Below are 22,941 nucleotides of genomic sequence, written 5' to 3' on the forward strand. Positions count from 1 at the left end.
CCACGGAAGAAAAGAAGATTTCATAAAATAGAAAATGTCCAACAATAAAACGCATAAGGAGATGAATGAGGGCCGACATGTTGCGTTTCTTCTTTGCATCGGACAGCAAGCCAACAAAACAGAAAAAAGGTACGATGGCAGCCATGTTTGTACGGGGTCTTGTTAGTGGGGTGGAGGGTGCAAACTTCCAGTCGCTCTCTTTACCAAACTGTACGGGGCCATTTTTTGGGGGGGGGTCACTTTTAAGTTTGGTAAAGTGAGTGCATGGAAGTGTGTGTCGTTTGTATTGAAGACTTATGGCTGGGTGTTTGGATGTCTCGCTCACCCCTCATTATTACATTTTGCTCTATTCAAACCCAAATAATACCGTCTTTAGAGTAAAGAGGAGTGTGTGTACTCTGAAGACGGCATTATTGTGACACGGTATTCTTGCTCTGTCTAGCGGATGGCTTTGACAGGACTCTTGAAGCTGGAGGCTGCTTGCAGCTGCAGCTGGTAGGCCATCGGGTGGATCTTGAAACCGTACAGCCTGGGAGAGAGAGGGAGGACATCCTTGAGCATGGGAGAGGGGGCCGTGACCGGTGTTTGCTTTAGCCGAGGAGCGTGACTAAAACACACGCTGAAAACAAAGGCTTCAAAACAAAGCAATAACACTCCAACTTTAGCGAATGAGGGCGACTTCGACTGTTTAGTGTTTGCACTTGTGAAGAGGGTGTGGCTTCCTTTCAGATGAGCGGGACAACGCCATCGCACTGAATGGTAGCAACACAATAGCAGAAAATGCAACGTGATGCTTAAAAGGGAACGGCGCTTTTTGGGGGGGAATTCTGCCTATCGTTCACAATCATTATGAAAGACATAACGGATGGATTTATTTAATGCATTCTAACTATTACTTTATTTTTCGGACTATAAGGCGAACGTAAAATTCTTTCATTTTTACAATATGGACAGTGCAGTGCGCCTTATAAACCGGTGCGCATAATGTACGGTATAATTCTGGTTGTGCTTACCGACCTCGAAGCAATTTTATTTGGTACATGGTGTAATAATAAGTGTGACCAGTAGATGGCAGTCACACATAAGTGATACGTGTGTAGACTGCATAATGACGCCAGTAAACACCAAAAATTTAAATGTTCCATTGAGAATATAGAACATTATACACGGCGCTCAAAAATCTGTCAAAATGTTTTTAGTTCGGTAAGCTATGAAGCCGCACCGCTTGATTGATTGTCGGCGCATTAAACATACAAGTATTATTATGGTGTGTGCAAAAGGGCCGCAAAATGGCACCTATTAGCCGACAAATTATCTGGCATTTTGTTTCACAATATTATGCAAAACCAACTTTTCTTACCGTCTGGTACCTGCTGATGTGTATTCGGGGTCTGCATAAGTCCTAAAAATGTGCACGTGTCCGCCATCGTAGTCCGTGCCCGTAGTCATAAGCTTCTTCTTTTTTTCTATCTTCTAATGTGGCATTCATATTCCGCTGTTGCCATTTCTAATATAAAGTAGCGTAAAGTTCTTACTTATATCTGTCAGTAGACTAGCTATAAAAACTGTAGTGGGTTTACATAATTCACATACGGAACTTTAGTTATTAGAGGGTTCCAGTCGGACGGTTTTTCCACGGGACACATTTCCGGTGTTGATGTTGCATTATTGAGCCACGGATGAGGAGATGCTGCTCCGTTATTGATTTAAGTAAAGTCTGCTTGTCATTAAAACAGTTAACTCCATCTTTTGACACTTATTCCACTCACTTCGACTGGCACGCTACACCGCTACAACAAAGATGACGGGGAGAAGACGCTGTCGAAGGTAAGCCACGTAAATAAGACCACCCACAAAACGGCGCGTCTTGAAGAGACGCTTAGAAAGCTACTTGAAAATGATCTGTAAAACATAATCTATGCAACATTTTGACCAAAGAACCACCATTACATGTTATGTAGACCACAAGATAGTGTTTTCCATTTATAAAAAAAATCATAATATGACCCCTTTAATGCGTCTTATAATCCGGTGCGCCTTTTGTATGAAAATAGACCTGAATAGACCCGCTCATCCGCAGTGCGCCTTATAATCCGGTGCACCCTATGGTCCGAAAAATACGGTAAATTAACATAAATAAAAGTCTGCTTACAGCGAAGCTAATAGAAGCTCTACTATTCGCCCATAAAATCCGATAAATAACCAATCAAAAAGCGCCCAAAATACTCCATTTACATTTTGTGACTTGAATATTAACCAAGTATTAGTGATATTGTTATTATAAGTGCTAACGCAGACCAACTATTTTTAGCGACGACGTGATCACTACGCGTGCCACTCTGTTTACATCACCCAGTGGTCTGCTGCTTCCTCGTAAGTTTATTCTAGATCATGAATCACACCTGGAAAGTAAATGTGAGAGTATAATCTAACACATTTGGACATTTGACAGCCATTTAGGACCAGGAACTGGTGAGAACAGCACAAAAAGCACTTATGAGAGTTATGAGACATTTTTCACCTAAATGAGAATACAAGAACATCGTAGCAGTCGGCATCCTAATGACAGCAGACCTTGCACAGTAAGTGATGTTTTATTATGTTTGTTGGCTCTCATGAAGTCTGCAGTGAGAAATAACCAGTGTTGAAAAAACACCCCCCCCTCCCGCTGTAATATATTTTGAAATTAATGCACAGTGTATGCTTAAAATGATCAAAATACGTAAATATTATTATAAATGTGCCTGTTACTACATTACATACAATCGCGATAAAAAGTTTACATACACTTGTAAAGAACATAATGTCATGGCTGTCTTGAGTTTTCAATAATTTCTACAACTCTTATTTTTTTGTGATAGAGTGATTGGAGCACATACTTGTTGATCACAAAAACATTCATGAAGTTTGGTTCTTTTATGAATTTATTATGGGTCTACTGAAAATGTGACCAAATCTGCTGGGTCAAAAGTATACATACAGCAATGTTGATATTTGGTTACATGTCCCTTGGCAAGTTTCACTGCAATAAGGCGCTTTTGGTAGCCATTCACAAGCTTCTGGTTGAATTTTTGACCACTCCTCTTGACAAAATTGGTGCAGTTCAGCTAAATGTGTTGGTTTTCTGACATGGACTTGTTTCTTCAGCATTGTCCACACGTTTAAGTCAGGACTTTGGGAAGGCCATTCTAAAACCTTCATTCTAGCCTGATTTAGCCATTCCTTTACCACTTTTGACGTATGTTTGTGGTCATTGTCCTGTTGGAACAAACAACTATGCCCAAGACCCAACCTACGGGCTGATGATTTTAGGTTGTCCTAAAGAATTTGGAGGTAATCCTCTTTTTTCATTGACCCATTTAAAGCACCAGTTCCATTGGCAGCAAAACTGGCCCAGAGCATAAAACAACCACCACCATGCTTGACGGTAGGTGTGGTGCTCCTGGGATTAAAGGCCTCACCTTTTCTCCTCCAAACATATTGCTGGGTATTGTGGCCAAACAACTCAATTTTTGTTTCATCTGACCACAGAACTTTCCTCCAGAAGGTCTTATCTTTGTCCATGTGATGTCAGATGAAACAAAAATTGAGCTGTTTGGCCACAATACCCAGCAATATGTTTGGAGGAGAAAAGGCGAGGCCTTTAATCCCAGGAACACCATTCCCACCGTCAAGCATGGTGGTGGTAGTGTTATGCTCTGGGCTTGTTTTGCTGCCAATGGAACTGGTGCTTTACAGAGAGTAAATGGGACAATGAAAAAGATGGATTACCTCCAAATTCTTCAAAACAACCTAAAATCCTCACCCCGGAGGTTGGGTCTTGGGCGCAGTTGGGTGTTCCAACAGGACAATGACCCCAATCACACGTCAAAAGTGGTAAAGGAATGGCTAAATCAGGCTAGAATTAAGGTTTTAGAATGGCCTTCCCAAAGTCCTGGCGTGTGGACAATGCTGAAGAAACAAGTCCATGTCAGAAAAGCAACAACAGCTGAACTGCACCAATTTTGTCAAGAGGAGTGGTCAAAAATTCAAGCAGAACCAAACTTCATGAATGTTTTTTGTGACTAAAATGTATGTGCTCCAATCACTCTATCACAACAAATTAAGAGTTGTAGAAATTATTGGAAACTCAAGACAGCCATGACATTATGTTCTTTACAAGTGTATGTAAACTTTTGATCGTGACTGTATATACTTACATCATGTATAAAAAATCCTAATGGAGCTTTCTGGATGTTTTTAAGGGCTTTATAGGCAGAATTGAACGGCTGAAAAAGGCTCCATTGTAAGCAGACTTTTGATCACATTTATTTAATATTTAGAATGCATTTTAAAAATCCATTTGTCGTCATGTCTCTCATAATGATTGTAAACAATAGGCAAAATTCCAAAAAAGTCTTTAACGTGTTCACAATTGAGGTAACCGTACGCCACAAGCCACCCACCCCTTCATGAAGCCAAGTTTGTCCAGGGTGATCATTTTTTGTATCCGTTTATTTTGTAGTCTTCTTCCACTTTGCCAGTGCAACAACTTGCTACTCTGTGTTGTGTTATTGTAAATTATTATTTAATCTCATCGAAATATAATCTCCCTCTTTGTTCATTTCCATCCATCCCTGCATTTTCTACCGCTTGTCCCTCTCTATTTTCTCTTTTGTTTAATTTGATCTACTTATTTATTTTGTCCTTTGGAAAGGGAGGGATGTTACACGGTTAAATTTTTTTTTGTCGTACTGCCTTGATGATGCTCAATAAAGCATATTATTAAAAAAAATATTTAATTAATTAAAAAAAAAACGTTTGTTTCATTTTGGGGGGGAGTGCTTGTTTCTCATTGCCTGTATAACTTTTTTCCCCCCCAAATGAATAAACAAATATTTAAAAAAAAGAAAAAAGATGGAAGCCCGAGCTGTCAACTTTTTCGTTAAATTTTCAGGTCACGGTTCGGTTCATATTCGAGAAAGTTAGAAAACAAAATTCAAAAGATCTGCATAACTTTTGTCTTCCATCCATCCATCCATTTTCTACCGCTTATTCCCTTCGGGGTCGCGGGGGCACTGGAGCCTATCTCATCTACAATTTTTTTTGTTAAGTACATAACTCCACATGTGTTCATTCATAGTTTTGACGCCTTCAGTGACAATCTACAATGTAAATAGTCATGAAAATAAAGAAAACGCATTCAATGAGAAGGTGTGTCCAAACTTTTGGCCTGTACTGTACGTCAGTGGCAAGGAGGAGTTTTTGTTTTGAAAAGATTTGATTATAATCTATATACCCAGTAATATATTGCGAGAATCGGTGTGAATCGAGAATCGATATTGAATCAAATCGTCACCCCAAGAATCGGAATCAAATTGAATTGTGAGTAACGTAGGACTCACATCTCTAAAGTATGAGATAGGAGTGTCTATGCTCTTTTTGGACACAAACATGTGCATCGTTTGGAAAATAACTTCCGTATTGATGTTTCACTCGTTTTTTTACCACACGGACCTGGCAGTAACAGCACAGTCTCTGAGTTCATTGTGAAATTACTGTACTGTTTTAATTATAACCAATAAAATTGTCATTATAGAAAGAAACATCGCCAAAGACTTCCACAAGCCGTTTTACGCTTGAAAAGACTGAATCTATTTTAAACATTCATTTTACCTCCAGTTTACTATCACCCTTGAGAAAAAGTATTGCACAGGATCTATGTTAGTAAACAAGAGATGATGTGAGATTATTATCACACGTCAACATCTTGGTCATGTAAACGCTACCTCTTTGCTAGGTCAGCATTGCAAATGAGAATCTGTTCTTAATTGCCTTACCATGACAAATATAGATTAATTAAAACGTAAAAATAATGTTAACAAGGAAGTAAGGATGTGAGTATGTTGCTAAAGTATTTCCCCCAGAAGGCTTAGCACTATAGATGAAACCGGACGCTGAGTAAGGATAAGAAATGTCAGCAATAAATATTTAATATTTTTTAAACTGCACTGCAACCACATTACTTCCCCATTGTGGAATAACTAAAAGTCTATCCAATCCCTGGGGACCTGGCAGAACCACACTGCCTTTCAAGGCCCTACTTAGAAATTACTGAAGCAGTGCTACTCAATAATTTATCTGTCTTGTCCCTCCATGGGGACATAATTTTTTTCCATATAAACACCCCCCCAATTGAAATACGATTGAGAGCCTGTGAAATTGTTATATTTATTTATCCGTACAACCCACTCTATGAGTTGCTGGCACCAGCACCTACATGCCACCCAGCCGAAGGCTTGTGTATTGTTTCCCCCTGACACCTAATCATGTCTGCCCCACCATATAAATACTGGTCTAATAATTATAAATCTCTACAGGACATCTGTATTTCATGTTCCAACAGTGCTCCCACCTAGCTGGAGGCTTGTGTATCATTCAAGAATGAAAAAAAGACTAAAACTCAAAGTCCCTTGCCTGTCAGGCCCCCCGAGGGGGCACACCCCACTATTTGATAGGCCCTGACATAGTGCAATAAGTTGAGTTGATCTGACCTTACTGTTTATATTACAGTTTATATGTAGGCTGCAGTCACCCCACGACTCCGAGAGAGACGAGAGGTAGAAAATGGATGGATGGATGGATACTGTGTTGGCGTTTCATAATGATTCGCCATCTGCTGGATTATACAAGTCACTACATTTGACATGCAAATAAAATGAAGTTATATTTTTAGAAAATATAATTGTTTTTGAGGTTATTTAATGATTAGCTATGCAGAAAAGAATGTGAAACACAAATAGTTAACAGGGAAAAAATAACATTAACTTAATTTGGCCCTAAAAGATCAAAACGGTGTCACATTTTGAAATGTTTCCTTTGTCTTAGTATTTTGTTCTTATGTTTAAATTTTCCTATGCAAAATTGGCAACACTTATTGGAAAGATTGACGCAAATGAAGTGCTGTAGCTAGCGTAGGCGCTGGTAATTCAGTCTCGACTAGTTTGTGGCCTGAAAATGAGCAACATGGCAGATAAAGGCTGTGTCCAAACAGACGTGCACTATGGCACAACTTCTAAGCCGCATTCATTCTTCTCAATAGGACGCTGGCATGGAGAGAAGTGTTCAGAACAGTAAGTATAGTTATGTTTGGTTAACACAGTAGCTATGCATTATTCAATAGTGTTTACATTAGTTGTTGCTCATACTTCTCAACAAGAACCAGTAATATAATAAAAACATGCTGGGAGTTTCTTACTCGTATGCACCCTTATTCCAAACAAGAGCAGTCGTAAGCAGCATACTAACCTTGGGACAAACTGGTTGGCAGGTCTCTTGGGCCTGTACTCGGGGTGAACCATGAACAGCATGTGGGGGAAACCAGTGCCAAAATAGGCTCCATCTGTGTGGTGGTGCCTGGAGGACTTAGGTGTGTACACATCCATACATTTAGGGCAGTAGAGCTTCACCATGGCCTCTCCTGGGATGTCCGAGAGGCCTGTTGGTAAAAAAAGGCAGAAATTGAAGCCGACGGGCTTGCATCCTGCAAGGTTGCATATGCAAAGCTTAGAACAAATACTGTATTGTGGCATTTCAAAACATGGAACAAAAGATTACAATGCCAACTACTATCTCCCAACTCAAAGTCAATATAAATAATACATTCTACTGTGCTTGATAAAAATAAGGCATGATATACAGTAAATCCCCGCATATTTCCCTTAGAGCATTTGCAACTCGGCAAATTTGTTCGTTCAAACAATAAATTTTTTTAAATGTATTTTTTCTCCTATGAAAATAGGCCAGTTATTTAGCAGAAAATACAACTCATTTAGTCTGTAACTTAAAAATAAGTGATAATCATAAAATGCTTAGTTTTTTTACAGCATAAAGTAGCTACATACAGTGCAAAATTGTGAATGCGGTTGTGTGCGTGTGTCCCTGCAGGCAACAGCATTCTCTGTCAGTCAACTTGTTAAAATTGGTTTTAAAGCTTGCAGCTAAGGGAACACAAGTTATATATACTGTATGATTTATTTCTGACTAACGATTAAGTCATTACTGGAATTAAAAGGGGCAAACTGTGGATTATGTAAGAGTCAATTGGAGAAAATATTCCCTAGCAGCTGGCCTGGAAAACCCAGCAGTCTGCAGAGCAGTGACTCAACATTACCTATTTTTGGTACTTCAATAAATGTAATAAATGTCAATTGTTTAATAATAAAATCTCTTCAACATTTAACAGTGAGCATATAATGATAACTGTTATATCTTCTTTTCTTACACTCTCGAGTCTCACTTGCAACCGTTAATATAGTAGACTTTTTATGCAGCTACAATTCCAAGACATTAGATGGCAGTAGTGTATAGGCTACGGATCACTACACAGTACACAAGAGAGCAGTTACACAGAACATTGAAAGTGTCAGGATTTGGCTGGACTGTTTGTAAACAAAGCCATCCAACATGAGAATAATTTTCTATTTTTTGAGTGGACATAAGATATCACAGCAAGTATGCATTCATTTCAGTTTGTCTTCCGTGCGTTGCTTGCGGAAGTAGCCGTTGTCATTAAGTTGAACTTGCCGGTTTTGTCTTGTATTTGTGCAATTGTTTATACTATAATTGTTGTACTTATTACACACCAGCTGTTTGATTGTAACATGCATTTTAGCTGTGGTTTTTATTACCAACTTTGGAGGTGTTAAAATCACTAATGCTAATCGGGAGCATGTACATGGCACATCCAAAATTAGCATCGACAAGCGCATTTTGAAAAAAGGAGCCTTATTTTTAAGCACTTTCTGTCAGGCATACTTGCTTTATTTGTTGGCATGGAAAATGTTAACATTATCTAGAGGCAGTCTGGTATAGTGAAACAAAGCCTGAAATATGGTACGTTTGATTTTACGTTTATAGGTTCCCGGCAGTACTGACGGAATTCGGTAAATAGTAGTGATTACCAATACATGTCACATTTCAAAATGTGTATATTGAATGTGTGAGGCATATTTAGGATTTAAACCAGGAGTGTGTATTTAGCTTGTCATCTTTCGTTGTGAGTGAACAGACGATTGAAATTATAAAGTTCTGGGGATGAACCCAATCTTTCTTTCAAATGTTGATTCAACATTGGAAAATGTCAGGCTCAAGCTCGCAGTTACTTTTCGGCTTTTGCAGATGGCCCAAAAAACGTAAACCTTTTAAATGGCTGGAAAGTACTGTAATCATACCAGTTAATCACATACTTACCAATGGGAAGCATTGGCTGATTCTCACAATAGACACGAGGACAGTAGCCAAAGTCTCCCTGCTGATACTTTTCCAACTAGAAGAAAGGAACACTTCTATAATGAAAAATTTCAAAATATAATATATGAACAACACTTATGACAGAAAATTTTTGTAAGATATCGTGCTATTACAGTGCACCTGGAAAGTATTCACAGCGCCTTTTGTTATGTTACAACCATATTCCAAAATGGAATAAATTCATTTTTGGCCATAATTCAAGTATTGTGGCCGAACAACTAAATTTTTGTTTCATCTGACATCTCATGGACAAAGATAAGACCTTCTGGAGGAAAGTTCTGTGGTCAGATGAAACAAAAATTGAGCTGTTTGGCCACAATACCCAGCATTATGTTTAGAGGAGAAAAGGTGAGGCCTTTACACCAGGACCACCACACCTACCGTCAAGCATGGTGGTGGTAGTATTATCCTCTGGGCATGTTTTGCTGCCAATAGAACTGGTGCTTTACAGAGAGTAAATGGGACAATGAAAAAGATGGATTACCTCCAAATTCTTCAAAACAACCTAAAATCATCAGCCCGGAGGTTGGGTCTTGGGCGCAGTTGGGTGTTTCAACAGGACAATGACCCCAAACACATGTCAAAAGTGGTAAAGGAATGGCTAAATCAGGCTAGAATTAAGGTTTTAGAATTGCCTTCCCAAAGTCCTGACTTAAATGTGTGGAAAATGCTGAAGAAACAAGTCCAGGTCAGAAAACCAACAAATTTAGCTGAACTGCCCAATTTTGTCAAGAGAAGTGGTCAAAAACTCAACCAGAAGCTTGCCAGAAGCTTGTGGGTGGCTACCAAAAGCGCCTAATTGCTGTGAAACTTGCCAAGAGACATGTAACCAAATACTAACATTACTGTATGTATACTTTTGACCCAGCAGATTTGCTCACATTTTCAGTAGACCCATAATAAATTCATAAAAGAACCAAACTTCATGAATGTAATAATACAATAAGTATGTGCTCCAATCACTCTATGTAAACTTTTGATCGCGACTGTGTTTTTATATATATATATATATATATATATATATATATATATATATATATATATATATATATATATATATGTGTGTGTGTACATACACACACACACACATCATTTTATGTATATATATATATAAATAATATATACAAATATAATTATATATACATATATATATATATATGTATATATAATTATATTTGTATATTATATTCATGTATTTATATTTGTATATATTTCTATATATATTTGTAATTTATATTTACTTATTTATGAAACTGACATGTTTAGTTAACATGTTAAAGATTTCTGATAAAAATACAAGCATGTTTAACACATAGATTCCTTTCTTTCATGAAAACAAGACTATAAAATAGTGAATTATTATTATTATTATTATTGAATTACCTGATTCTGATTATTTGCATTGATTAATCAGACAGGATTCAGCAGTGCTGATAACTTTCACATTTTCAAATTTACATTGTGGAGGAGAAAAAAAGTCCTCCTTTCTGTCCAGTACTACATGAAAGTGGTTGGTTTTTGGCATCTTATTTGTCCAGCTTCCATACTCGTTTTTATACACTTTACAAAAAATACAATGATGGCAAACTCCGTAACTTGCTAGCTTGTGTGCGCTAGTTTTCTGAGACTCTTATTTTGTTAGCGCAGACAGGATGAAGCAGCACTTTTACTGTGAAGACAGGAAGTGTGGGGTCAGTCTTTAGGCTTTTGACAGCAGGTACGGCGCGAGAGTCTGTTGAAATAAAAAGCGTTTCTTGTCTTCCTGCCGGTCGTTTTTTTCTTAATACTAAGCTCGTAGCAGCCAGCGTCATCTCACAAGATCCTCGGGTGCTGTAAATGTCAATCAAGTGACGAAAGTGACGTCATAGTAAAGATTGATGTTCGCCAATTTTTAGGTCTATTTTTTTTTTATGCCTGCTTGGCGAGCAACCGGATCGCGATCGACGTAATGGGCACCCCTGCTCTAGAACTACAACTGGTTCGGAATTGACAGTGTTCTGATTGTAATCATCCAAATATGATCAGCAGCAAAGTAGACAGTCGTCAATGTTGTGGCTTACAGTGTGAACGGAGGCAACAACAAGTAAGCGATCAAGATTGTTAGCTAACTTGCAAGCTTTCTTCAGTGATCCTAATAGTCTCTCTGTCCTGCAGCTCAGTGCGGTGTTTAGGCAAAGGTAACAGCGACTACGTGCCGCTGAGGCGAGCGTTGAACAATGTTTGTTTGGGTTGTATTTCTATTGATATTTCATTTAAAAAACACAGAAGTGACATTATGACGTGAAAATGTAGGTGTAAAAACGCAGGTTTTTGCGGAAATTTCACATGCCTGAATATTTTTCCATCTATTGTGAAGGGATTGGTGGTGAGGGCGTCAGTGGAATCACATTCTGCCGATGTACACAGAACTTACCATCTGGGCGATGCCTCGGTTAGTGAGGATGTAGCGTGCATGGATAAGGCCGTACAGCATCTCGGCCGCCTGCTCAATCAGGTCGCTCTGGTTCGGATTGTCCTCCAGCTCCTCATCTGTAGACACGATGTTGGTTAGTGAATGTGAATAGGAGGTAGGGGTTGCGCAATACAAACAATATAAATGATATAAATTTGGCCAACGATAGATCTTTTACTACTATTGTTCTACTGGGATAATGCATGTGGATGATAAATTCTACTTGTTTCCCACAAATTTGACAGCATCCTCAACACAATGTAGTCATCGCTAGCGCCTATTGTCCATCGACAGTGCAAAACCACTTCGAAGTCAGCAACTTGCCTCAATATCAGAAAATAAACTACATTTCCTAAGTGTATCATAAATGGAGAATAAGGAAAAGTGTAGATGTAAGAGTACCGTATTTTTCGGACTATAAGTCGCAGTTTTTTTTTCATAGTTTGGCCGGGGGTGCGATTTATACTCAGAAGCGACTTATGTGTGAAATTATTAACACATTACCGTAAAATATCAAATAATATTATTTAGCTCATTCACGTAAGAGACTAGATGTACAAGATTTCATGGGATTTAGCGATTATGAGTGACAGATTGTTTGGCAAACGTATAGCATGTTCTATGTTAAAAGTTATTTGAATGACTTTTATATATATATTGTCGTTTTTGTAATTGTTTACAAACTCGGCAAATAGGTCCATTGACACAGTAGGGCTTTAAGGGCAAAAACGAAAACATTTAAATCAAAGTCAAGAGTAGGAAATAATTTAAATATATTATTATACCGCTATCCTGTGTTTTGATTATAATTGTAATCAAAAATGTAATCATTCAATGATCTTGAACGTTTTAAGTGTCAGTATACTGCCCCTGTAACTACTTGGTATCCTAATTATAAGTATCACCCAAAACTAATGTAAAGTATCCAAAATATATAGACAGAACTAGGGCTGCAACACCTAATCGATTAAAATCGATTATAAAAATAATTGGCGATTAATTTAGTCATCGATTCGTTGGATCTATGCTATGCGCATGCGCAGAGGCAATTTTTATTTTATTTTTTAAATAAACCTTTATTTATAAACTGCAACATGTACAAACAGCTGAGAAACAATAATCAAAATAAGTATAGTGCCAGTATGCTGTTTTTCCCCCCAATAAAATACTAGAAAGGATAGAAATGTAGTTTGTCTCTTTTATCCGATTATTAATCGATTAATCGAAGTAATAATCGACAGATTAATCGATTATCAAATGAATCGTTAGTTGCATCCCTAGACAGAACCATCTTACAACAGAAAGTAACCAGAGAACAGTAGATGAATAGTTTAATAATAGTTCTGAGAAAATCCAATTGAAATTGTGCAATATTTTACCGCATTTGCTAGCAGCCAAAAAAGGAGCTTCTGTAACCCGTTTTGAAATAATTACATTTAAATTTATATGCAAAATATTATATTGCGAAATATCTCGTTATCGCAGGAGGCTGCAATATGTATTGCCATATTTCCCATTCATAATAGTAGGTGAATCACAATGTGGTATTCATAATTTTGGATGGGTAACATATCAAAGCTTCTGGCAATAACAATAAACATCACACATTACTTGGCATATAAATAATGACAGAACCATTTCAGAATGGGTTACAAAAATACGTTGGAACAAATTTTGACCTAAAAATGTAATTGCTAGTGTTTTACTATGTATAGTGCTAGGTCAAACAAACCTGCCATTACAAGCATGACAATGTAACCAATTGTTAAAATTGAGGACGCTTGGCTAAAAAAATTTAAAGTACAGACCTGGTTCAAGGTCCAGGATCATGTCTAGGGCCTGGCGGTAATGCGGAACTTGTTCATTGAGCCCAGTCAGGTTGAACTTGTCCTGGATATAGTCTTCATCCACCTGTTGACAAGTTGACAAGTCTGATCAGTCAGTAAAAAAAAAAAAAACTTTACAGTTTTGATTGTCCATGGCGCTACTTTTTAGGTAGAAGAAACTTTTTTTGTAAATCAATGTTATAAGCAACTATTAATCGACTATATACAGGTATAACACGTAAGATGCATTAGCTCAGTAATCCTTTCAAGGCTGGGACATAACATAACATAGATCATCGTCTATGCCTACAAGAAAGAATGATAGCCGATGCTAGCAATGTATCGCCTATCAAAGAAGAAAATGCTCAGTTTTGATTGACATATATAAGATATGGATGGGACAATACAATGTTTATTACTGTGGTTGCAGTTTGCAGTCGTGTAGCTCTACTATGCATCATACTGAGATGTTCTAATACTTTGGGTACCCGATGGTTGCAAACTACAACCTCAACATAATTTATAAAAATACGCTGTCCAGTAATATTCTGCAAAAAAAAATCTGCTCATTTTTCATGAAAAAACTGCTAGCGGTAGGCTTTTCATGATAGAAATGAACAGAATGACATAGACATGAATTAATGCCAAGCTAGTGAATAATAGCCACCCTTGCCGGGTGTCAGCGGGTAGAACCAGGGAAACAGGGCCAACGTACCCTGGCCAACGAGGCAGGGGGCTTGGTACCAGAGTCCTGTATAGAGAGCATATGGACAACTAAACGAGAGGCGCCATGTTTGGTACCAAGGACGCGTGCGATTGAGTCGTTCTGATGGTAGATTTCTGGACGAAATACACCAAAATAATAAGTCGAAATATAGTTCTAAATAGGGCAGCACGGTGAAACATGGGTTAGTGCATGTGCCTCACAAAACGAAGGTCCTGGGTTCGATCCCCGGGCTCAGGGTCTTTCTGAGTGGAGTTTGCATGTTCTCCCCGTGACTGCCTGGGTTCCCTTCGGGTACTCCGGCTTCCTCCCACCTCCAAAGACATGGGGATAGGTTGATTGGCAACACTAAATTGGCCCTAGTGTGTGAATGTGAGTGTGAATGTTGTCTGTCTATCTGTGTTGGCCCTGCGATGAGGTGGCGACTTGTCCAAGGTGTATCCCGCCTACCGCCTGAATGCAGCTGAGACAGGCTCGAGCACCCCCCGCCACCCCAAAAGATAGTTCTAAATATACTACAGCTCATGAACTTACAATAAAACACGCTTTTATTTTGTCTAAGCGGTATATAAAATAATAACTTTTGGGGCAATTTCACGGCCGTTTTGATGTACTCCACCGCTATATTCATGCCGTGTTTAGTGACTCTCTAATGCTGCCGCCGGCAAAATGTACATCAGCAAAGACACAACAACCAAAAATAAACATGTTACCCTCATTTTGCCAAAACCATCATTAGCTTTGGACAAACAATTACTTATATTAAGTACTGGAACTCTCTTCCCAAACCCATCCGTGACTGCTCAGACCTTCCTACCTTCAAAAGCCTTCTCAAAACACACCTCTTCAGATCTGCTTTTAACCTGTGATTAGTGTTCCGTGTCTTGTAATGTCCCGTCTTGTAAATGTCCTGTGTTATTATGTATTTTACAATGTACTGCTTTTATATTTCCTGTATTTTATTTTATTAAGTATGTGAACTGTGGTGTCTGCCTCCAATGTGTTGTTTGTAATCACTTGCTATATACCTTATTTTTCGGACTATAAGTCGCAATTTTTTTCATAGTTTGGCCGGGCTCCAGTGCGATTTATATTTGTTTTTTTCCTTCTTTATTATGCATTTTCGGCAGGTGTGACTTATACTCTGGTGCGACTTATACTCCGAAAAATACGGTACCCCTCTGCTTTTACTTTTGCATTGTTGAATATTTTTCATAGGTTTTGCTGTGGCGAGTCATGATTTTATTATCACTATATTAACTTGAATACTGAACTATTGCTGCTTTTTACTGCAATATTTATTGGGTTAGTTTGGAGTATTGGTGACATGCAGAAAAGGTGCAATTTTGAAGCAGTTTTATCAGGCAATTTTATCAGGCATTAATTCACTGTTACAGACAGTGCAATATGCCAAGTGTCCAGTGTGTATGTATGCCTGATTACCTCCCACAAGAAAATGTTGTTATTGGCTCTTAATTTTTTCCGGCAAACCTTTACTTCCCATATTTTTCTATTTTCTGAGTGCAAGAAACTTATGCAATTTCTTCTTGCATTTTTTGCGAGTGGCACATCCCCATGCCGCACAACAGGGCATGTTTACAAGCAAATATTCTTCAATTAAAAGAAATGTAAAATGAGGAAGTGCAGTGTTGCTTAGCTGCAACTTCAAACTGGTACGTAACATGCCGCCCTGTGGTCTCACGTGAGTGTGTTTTGACCAATCATTGAGGAGATTGCTTAGAACCAGGTTGTCCATACTCTCTCTATACACGACTCTGGTCAGTACAGTGCAGAAAAAGGTCTACTTTTTTAAGTACAATTGGAACAAAAACTGTTGGCCTTAAATTGGATAACATGTTTGTGTGAATCGAGATTTAAACATATTTTTCAGCCTGTTCAGGTTTGAAATTAGGGAACGACCAATTATCGGTGCAGATAATTGGCTTTTTTTTTTTTTTTAACATTTGTTTATTCGTTTTTAGACACATACAATTAACAGTTGTCAAAATACATACATTTTCTCAGCCAAGCTAATGGGAAATGTAGTTAAGCTATGTAGCAAATATTTGCATGTGTGTTGTTGTTGTGGGTCAGTGCAGTGGGTGGGAGAGCGCAAGCACTCTTGGAAGGAGGAAGGGGAGGGGTTTAGTAGCCCATGGAGTTTCGAGAGGGAGTGGGAAGCGGGGGAGAATCAAGGAACACAACAAATAAGCAGTGTTTAGTCATTTTAAGGTGAAATAAATTATAGCGATATTACGATATTTTCTTAATTCATATCTTGTTTAAAAATATATCGATGAAACTCTATATATCGCCCAGCCCTTATTTATACATATACCGTATTTTTCGGATTATAAGTCACTGTTTTTTTCATAGTTTGGCCGGGGGTGCGATTTATACTCCGGAGCGACTTATGTGTGAAATTATTAACACATTACCGTAAAATATTAAGTAATATTATTTATCTCATTCACGTAAGAGACTAGGCTTATATCAGCAATCGTCACACACACGTCAACCAATAAAAATTTGGCTGGGGCGGGTCATGGCAGAAGTGCATTGTGGGTCATGGCAGAAAATGCTACCTGCTACTACTTCCGTACCGGGAGAATGCGCCATGCAAGTTTTTTGGGTGTCATTGGATGGATCGACAAAGCATGGGCTTCAGTGACAACCGAAACCATCCTGTCCGGATTCAGAAAGGCTGGAATAATTGGAACTGCAACGGACGATGACTCTGACGTAAGCTACGTACCGGTAGAAGAGGAAGCGGCGCATTGTCTACCTTTGGAGTTGGCAGAGTTGTTTAGAAGCGACACCGAGGAAGATTTCATGAGATTTAGCGATTAGGAGTGACAGATTGTTTGGTAAACGTATAGCATGTTCTATATGTTATAGTTATTTGAATGACTCTTACCATAATGTTACGTTAACATACCAGGCACGTTCTCAGTTGGTTATTTATGCGTCATATAACGTACACTTATTCAGCCTGTTGTTCACTATTCTTTATTTATTTTAAATTGCCTTTTAAATGTCTATACTTGGTGTTGGATTTTATCAAATACATTTCCCCAAAAAATGCGACTTATACTCCAGTGCGACTTATATATGTTTTTTTCCTTCTTTATTGTGCATTTTCAGCCAGTGCGATTTAAACTCCGGAGCGATTTATAATCCGAAAAATACGATATATGTAATTAATAGTAATATTTAATCTCTATTATCACCATTACTATCATTTCATATGTAACAATCATCAAACAAGTGTCTGCCTTTTATTAATTCATCAGATCCATTCAGAACCGGTCAATTTGGCTAAGATGCAGTCGCGCCTCTGTCTACAGCATTGTCCCACCCACGATGCCATCAGACTGGTTACGCAAAGAGTGCACGAGAAGGAGGCAGAGCTAATCAGAAGTCGAGGTCTTCGGCAGGCTCGCCACACTAACCACGGAGAAAGCGTACGGATGTGTCTCACAAAATTGTAATAACTATCTCATACTCTCCATGTCACATCTACTAGTAACATTTCTATGAGCAGAATACCGTTAAAACTAAATGAACATGAGCTCGTAAACCCTTACGACGTGTCTGTGAATCACATGAAACAAAGCTGCTGAAATGATTGATATGGAAACAGAGTAGAAGCACATTTGTGTGATTGACAGAGGAATTAAAGAACTCAAATTAAGCTTGCAGCAAGGAGGAAAAAGAAAAGCGACATGAGAAGCTGTAGAACAGCAAAACAGTTGTTATGCGAGATTTGGATTCCTGAAATATTTTTCTATATGCTGCTGCAGTAATGTGTGTGTAGGCTGCCTGATAATGCATAATACAAAATGTGGATTGTTACAATCATCCCTTGATAAAAATGTTAATAATGTAACTAGGGCCGCAACTAACGATTAATTTGATAATCGATCAATCTGTCGATTATTACTACGATTAATCGATTAATAATCGGATAAAAGAGACAAACCACATTTCTATCCTTTCCAGTATTTTATTGAAAAAAACAACAATATACTGGCGCCATGTTATTTCAACTTGCCAAATAAAACAAGGAAAATGTTACAAAAATGCACACTTTTGACACCCCTGCTATAGATAATAAAAAATTAAATCTGATAAATGTATCGATAAAAAGCAGAGCCTGACGACGCTTGTGCGGTTATCATAACTCTCTCGCTCTCTCTGTCTCTCCCCCTCCCTCCCGAATGTTGCTGCACGCACAATTTGTTGTGTTATTAACCTTCTTAACCCTGAACGTATATTGAAAATACACGCAACCCTAACTCAAAATGCCGGACATTTGAGGCATTTAAGAAACACCGCTCGACAGCCCCGCAAAAGAGGACATGTCCGGTGAAAAGAGGACGTATTGTCAGGAACTAGCCCGGTCGTCCGGTGAAACCGATCGCTGCTAGTCCTCTTTTGCTAGCATGCTAGCAGCTAACGGGCTACGATAGACTGACCATACGTCCTCTTTTCACCGGACATGTCCTCTTTTGCGGAGCTGTCGGGGCGGAGTTTCATTCTGATTCTGATAAATGCCTCAAATGTCTGGCATTTTGAGTATTGTTTACATAACGTGCAGTACGCTACTTAATATGTCCGTGTGGAAACTCATTCGGTACACTTCCGCACCGAAAGGAAACCCCCGTACCGAAACGGTTCGATACAAATACACGTACCGTTACACCCCTATTATTTTGATTATTGTTTCTCAGCTGTTTGTAAATGTTGCAGTTTACAAATAAAGGTTAAAAAAAAAAAAAAAAAGCGTAGCCTCTGCGCATGCGCATAGCAGATCCAACGAATTGATGACTAAATTAATCGCCGACTATTTTTATAATCGATTTTAGTCGATTTAATCGATTAGTTGTTGCAGCCCTAAACGTAACCTATAACCTAAATATCGCTTTTGATGATCCGTACATTATGTTTTGTGCTTTATATTGTCTTAATAACCTTTTCCATTTCATAAAAGTGCAATATTTTTAAGTGATCAGCCTGCTAACAGTCTGTCAATGTCCACACTTTTGCATTTGGAATCATTACCAGTCGACATTAAGGGATAGAAAACTTCAGAGATATTTATTTAATACAATTTTTATTCACCTTTGTAAAAGATGCTACTGTGCCAGGGAACTCTCTGCACTTTGTTTTTATTTTTTTTTTTAAATAAACATGTTTCATCCATTTAAACAATGTTAGGTGTTGGAGTTTGTTATAGTATTATTTTAAGGCTGTGTCTACACTAGCCGGATAATCCCTTGACTGAATAATTATTTAGCCTAAGCCCCGTTTCAGCCACACTAAATTATTGTTTAAGGTCCCCCTCCTTGGATAATTTTTTACACGGGTAAGCGCGCCTTGTATTTCTTGAATCTCCGGCTCTTAGCTTTGTATGGACTCATTGATCGTTTACAAACTGAGTTCAGAGAGGAAGTGATGCCAGAAAGAAAGCGCCCCACACAGGAAGTGACGTCAGAAAGAACACGCCACAGCCAGCTTCATAATAAAGTGGTTTCGTAACTCTGAGCTAACCACTGGAAATATGAAGGCGAGTCATCCAGACATGCCCGTGTTTCTCCTTCTTTTACATGTACAGACACTTATGGAAATCACACATGAATACCTTGAGAGAAAGCGATTGCAGCTATTTGGGATACAAAACCTCTCCGACGGCAAGAGAACTTTCCAATGTCCAGGTCAGCTGTGATTCTACTTACCGAAAAACTTTGTCCATTTGTCGAAGGAAAGTCAACGAGAATGCAAGCTCCCGTGGATGTAATAAAATAAGGTAGCTCGTGCTTTGTATTACCTGCCCGTCGAGGGAAGACTACGGAAAACGGCGTATGCTTTTGGACTGGCAAAGCAGACTGTATCAGTTATTGTCCGCCATGTATGTCGCAGACTCAACGTCTAGGTCCAGAGTATATAAAGTCACCAAAAACGAATGGACAATGAAGGTGAAGGCAAAAGAGCGAGGAGTGTCCTGACCAGATATCTAGATCCCGAGATTGTTGTAAAATGTTTTTTGTCATATTGTGTACTTCCACGTGTTTATTAAAGATTTGATTAATTTATGATGGCTCAGGTGTGATTCACTACAATAGGGCCCCGCAGCGCACTGGATTCCAGTTAATTGAAATACCACAACACTGGGTATTGCTCAGATAAGTTAAATTTAAGAACTTGCACACAAAGCAACACTGGAGGTGACTATGATGTGCGCATTATCCACGCATGCGTATTAGGTCGCTTTGCGACGGCAGTCGGAGGAGGAGGGGATCTTAAACTGTGGCATTGTTGTGTGTGTGGACACGGATAAGGTTAAGTGGGATTTACCCTGGATAACCTTATCCGGCTTAGTGTAAACGGGGCCTAAATCTTGATGCCAATATATCAGTTTTAGTGGAAACATGAAATACTGGCTCCAAATATCGGTTATCGGCATCATTCACCACTAAAAGTCGTATCGGCCGTGAAAAAAACATATTGGTCGATCTCTAGTTGCAATGAAGGTAAATAAATAAAAGTACTGTACCTCGCAGAAAAACTCATTCCCCCTTAATCCACAGAACCAGGAGATCCATGACACTTCCTCTGAACTGCTCATCTCTGAAGACCTAGAAATGTGAGCAATATATACTTATTTATATTATCTCGCCAAAGCACATCAAAGAAACACTCAGTGGTACAATTATGTAATGGTACAATATTAATACAATCACAAAAGCTGACTGACCCTGGTTTGTGGCTAAGCTAACTACTGTTACACATCACAGCAGTCACCAGAATAAACCATTTTCTATTGAAGCACCACGATACAATTGTGAGTCAAGTGATAATTGAGTTTTAAGCTCAACTTTAATAATTTATATCGTAGTTATACACAACGGCTTTGTTTTACTGTAGCCAACGTTAGCTTGCTATGCTAAAAAGCCGCTAGCTGTTGCAGTCAAACCAATATCGTTCAAACACAAGCCGAAGAAGAGCACTCTGTTGTTTGACAGCCAGCTTCGTCACCACAGCCACGTAACAATACATATCGTCTTACCCAGTGTTGTACTTCTATGTGGCTAAAAATATACAACAGCACATAAAATGTAGCAAGCTTTCGAGTGTAAATAAAATGGTCACCACCAGCTCCCAGTTTAGGATGTTCTTCCTCGACATCCGGCGCAGAGGAGCGCACTGCTGCTCCCCGACGGTGAGTTGGAGTACTACACCTTGTTGTCAGCAGGTCTCTAGGGAGTGACGTCATGTGTGTTGATGTCTGTCTGATGTCGTAAAACATGATGTCAAATATTATGACAACATGCCTGAGCTTTATTTACGGAACTTGTGTGAGCCGATGGCTTTACATTTTGTTACACACACACACACACACACACACATATACATATATATATATATATATATATATATATATATATATATATATATATATATATATATATATATATATATATATATATATATATACATATACATATATATATATATATATATATATATATATATGCATATATTAATATATATATATATATATATATATATATACATATACATATTAATATATATAAACATATATATTAATATGTATACACATATATACATATATATATACATGTGTGTATATATATATATATATATATATACATATACATATATATATTAATATATATATATATACATATATATATATATATATATGTATACATGTATATATATATATATATATATATATATATATATATATATATATATATATATATATATATATATATATATATATATATATATGTATGTGTGGGGAAAAAATCACAAGACTACTTCATCTCTACAGGCCTGTTTCATGAGGGGGTTCCCTCAATCATCAGGAGAAATCTGGGGGGGGGTTGCATAAAATAATACAGTCATGTGTGCTTACAGACTGTATCTCTGCAGACTGTATTGATCTATATTGATATATAATGTAGGTGCACTAATTGTAAGTGTGCCTTGTGTTTTTTATGTTGATTTAATAAAAAAAATAAAAAAATAAACTTTTTTTTTTTTTTTTTTTTTTTTTACTTCCTTGTGCGGCCCGGTACCAATCGATCCATGGACAGGTACCGGGCCGCGGCCCGGTGGTTGGGGACCACTGCAGTACATGATTTTTCATATCAAAGAGGAAAGAACAAATATATTTAGTTAGAAAAGATTAAGCATTTTATTAACGCATATTATTTCCAGGCTTTCGCGGGCCACATTAAATAATGTGGCGGGCCAGATTTGGCCCCCCGGGCCTTGAGTTCGACACCTAACTTTTCAATTGTGTTAGTTTTTTGTTGTTAAATTGAGCAATGTACAAGTTTAAAAATAATGTCAAAATAATTGGCTAATAACAAATCTATTATTGAATGCTGAAAAAGTATACTCTATGTATGTTTGGTCTAAATGAAGCATTTTCAAGCCTAGAAATGGCTAAATAAACTAAAAAATATTAATACTAGAATAGTATTGGCCACTAGATGAGACTAAACCAATCAGAGCATGCTGTTCAGTATCATGGACACTGTTAGGCTCAGTCTAGGAGCGGGATTACTATATTGGTTTAAGACTGTTAGCAACCAGTCTTAAGCAACTAGAGA

At 38.0% G+C, this 22,941-nt stretch overlaps 1 protein-coding gene across 3 annotated transcripts in view; it reads right to left on the reverse strand.

Annotated features, from left to right (window-relative positions):
• The window catches only part of csnk2b (casein kinase 2, beta polypeptide), a 21,825-nt gene extending 330 nt beyond the window's left edge, over positions 1-21,495 (reverse strand). Inside the window, exons 1-7 of one of the 3 annotated variants that reach the window (XM_061982638.1) lie at positions 21,446-21,495; positions 20,850-20,931; positions 13,552-13,654; positions 11,705-11,820; positions 9,232-9,307; positions 7,288-7,477; positions 1-529 (exon numbers count right to left, since the gene is read on the reverse strand). The exon at positions 1-529 is cut by the window's left edge and continues 330 nt beyond it. In XM_061982638.1, coding sequence (XP_061838622.1) covers positions 439-529; positions 7,288-7,477; positions 9,232-9,307; positions 11,705-11,820; positions 13,552-13,654; positions 20,850-20,921 — 648 coding nt within the window. In that variant the 5' untranslated portion in view covers positions 20,922-20,931; positions 21,446-21,495 and the 3' untranslated portion in view covers positions 1-438. Of the gene's footprint in view, positions 530-7,287; positions 7,478-9,231; positions 9,308-11,704; positions 11,821-13,551; positions 13,655-20,849; positions 20,932-21,362 lie in introns of all 3 variants that reach the window. The other 2 variants (XM_061982637.1, XM_061982639.1) reach the window with 2 other exon arrangements.
• Positions 21,496-22,941: the final 1,446 nt, after the last annotated feature.

This window comes from Nerophis lumbriciformis, linkage group LG21 (assembly GCF_033978685.3).
Source record: "Nerophis lumbriciformis linkage group LG21, RoL_Nlum_v2.1, whole genome shotgun sequence".
Taxonomy (NCBI): Eukaryota; Metazoa; Chordata; class Actinopteri; order Syngnathiformes; family Syngnathidae; genus Nerophis; species Nerophis lumbriciformis.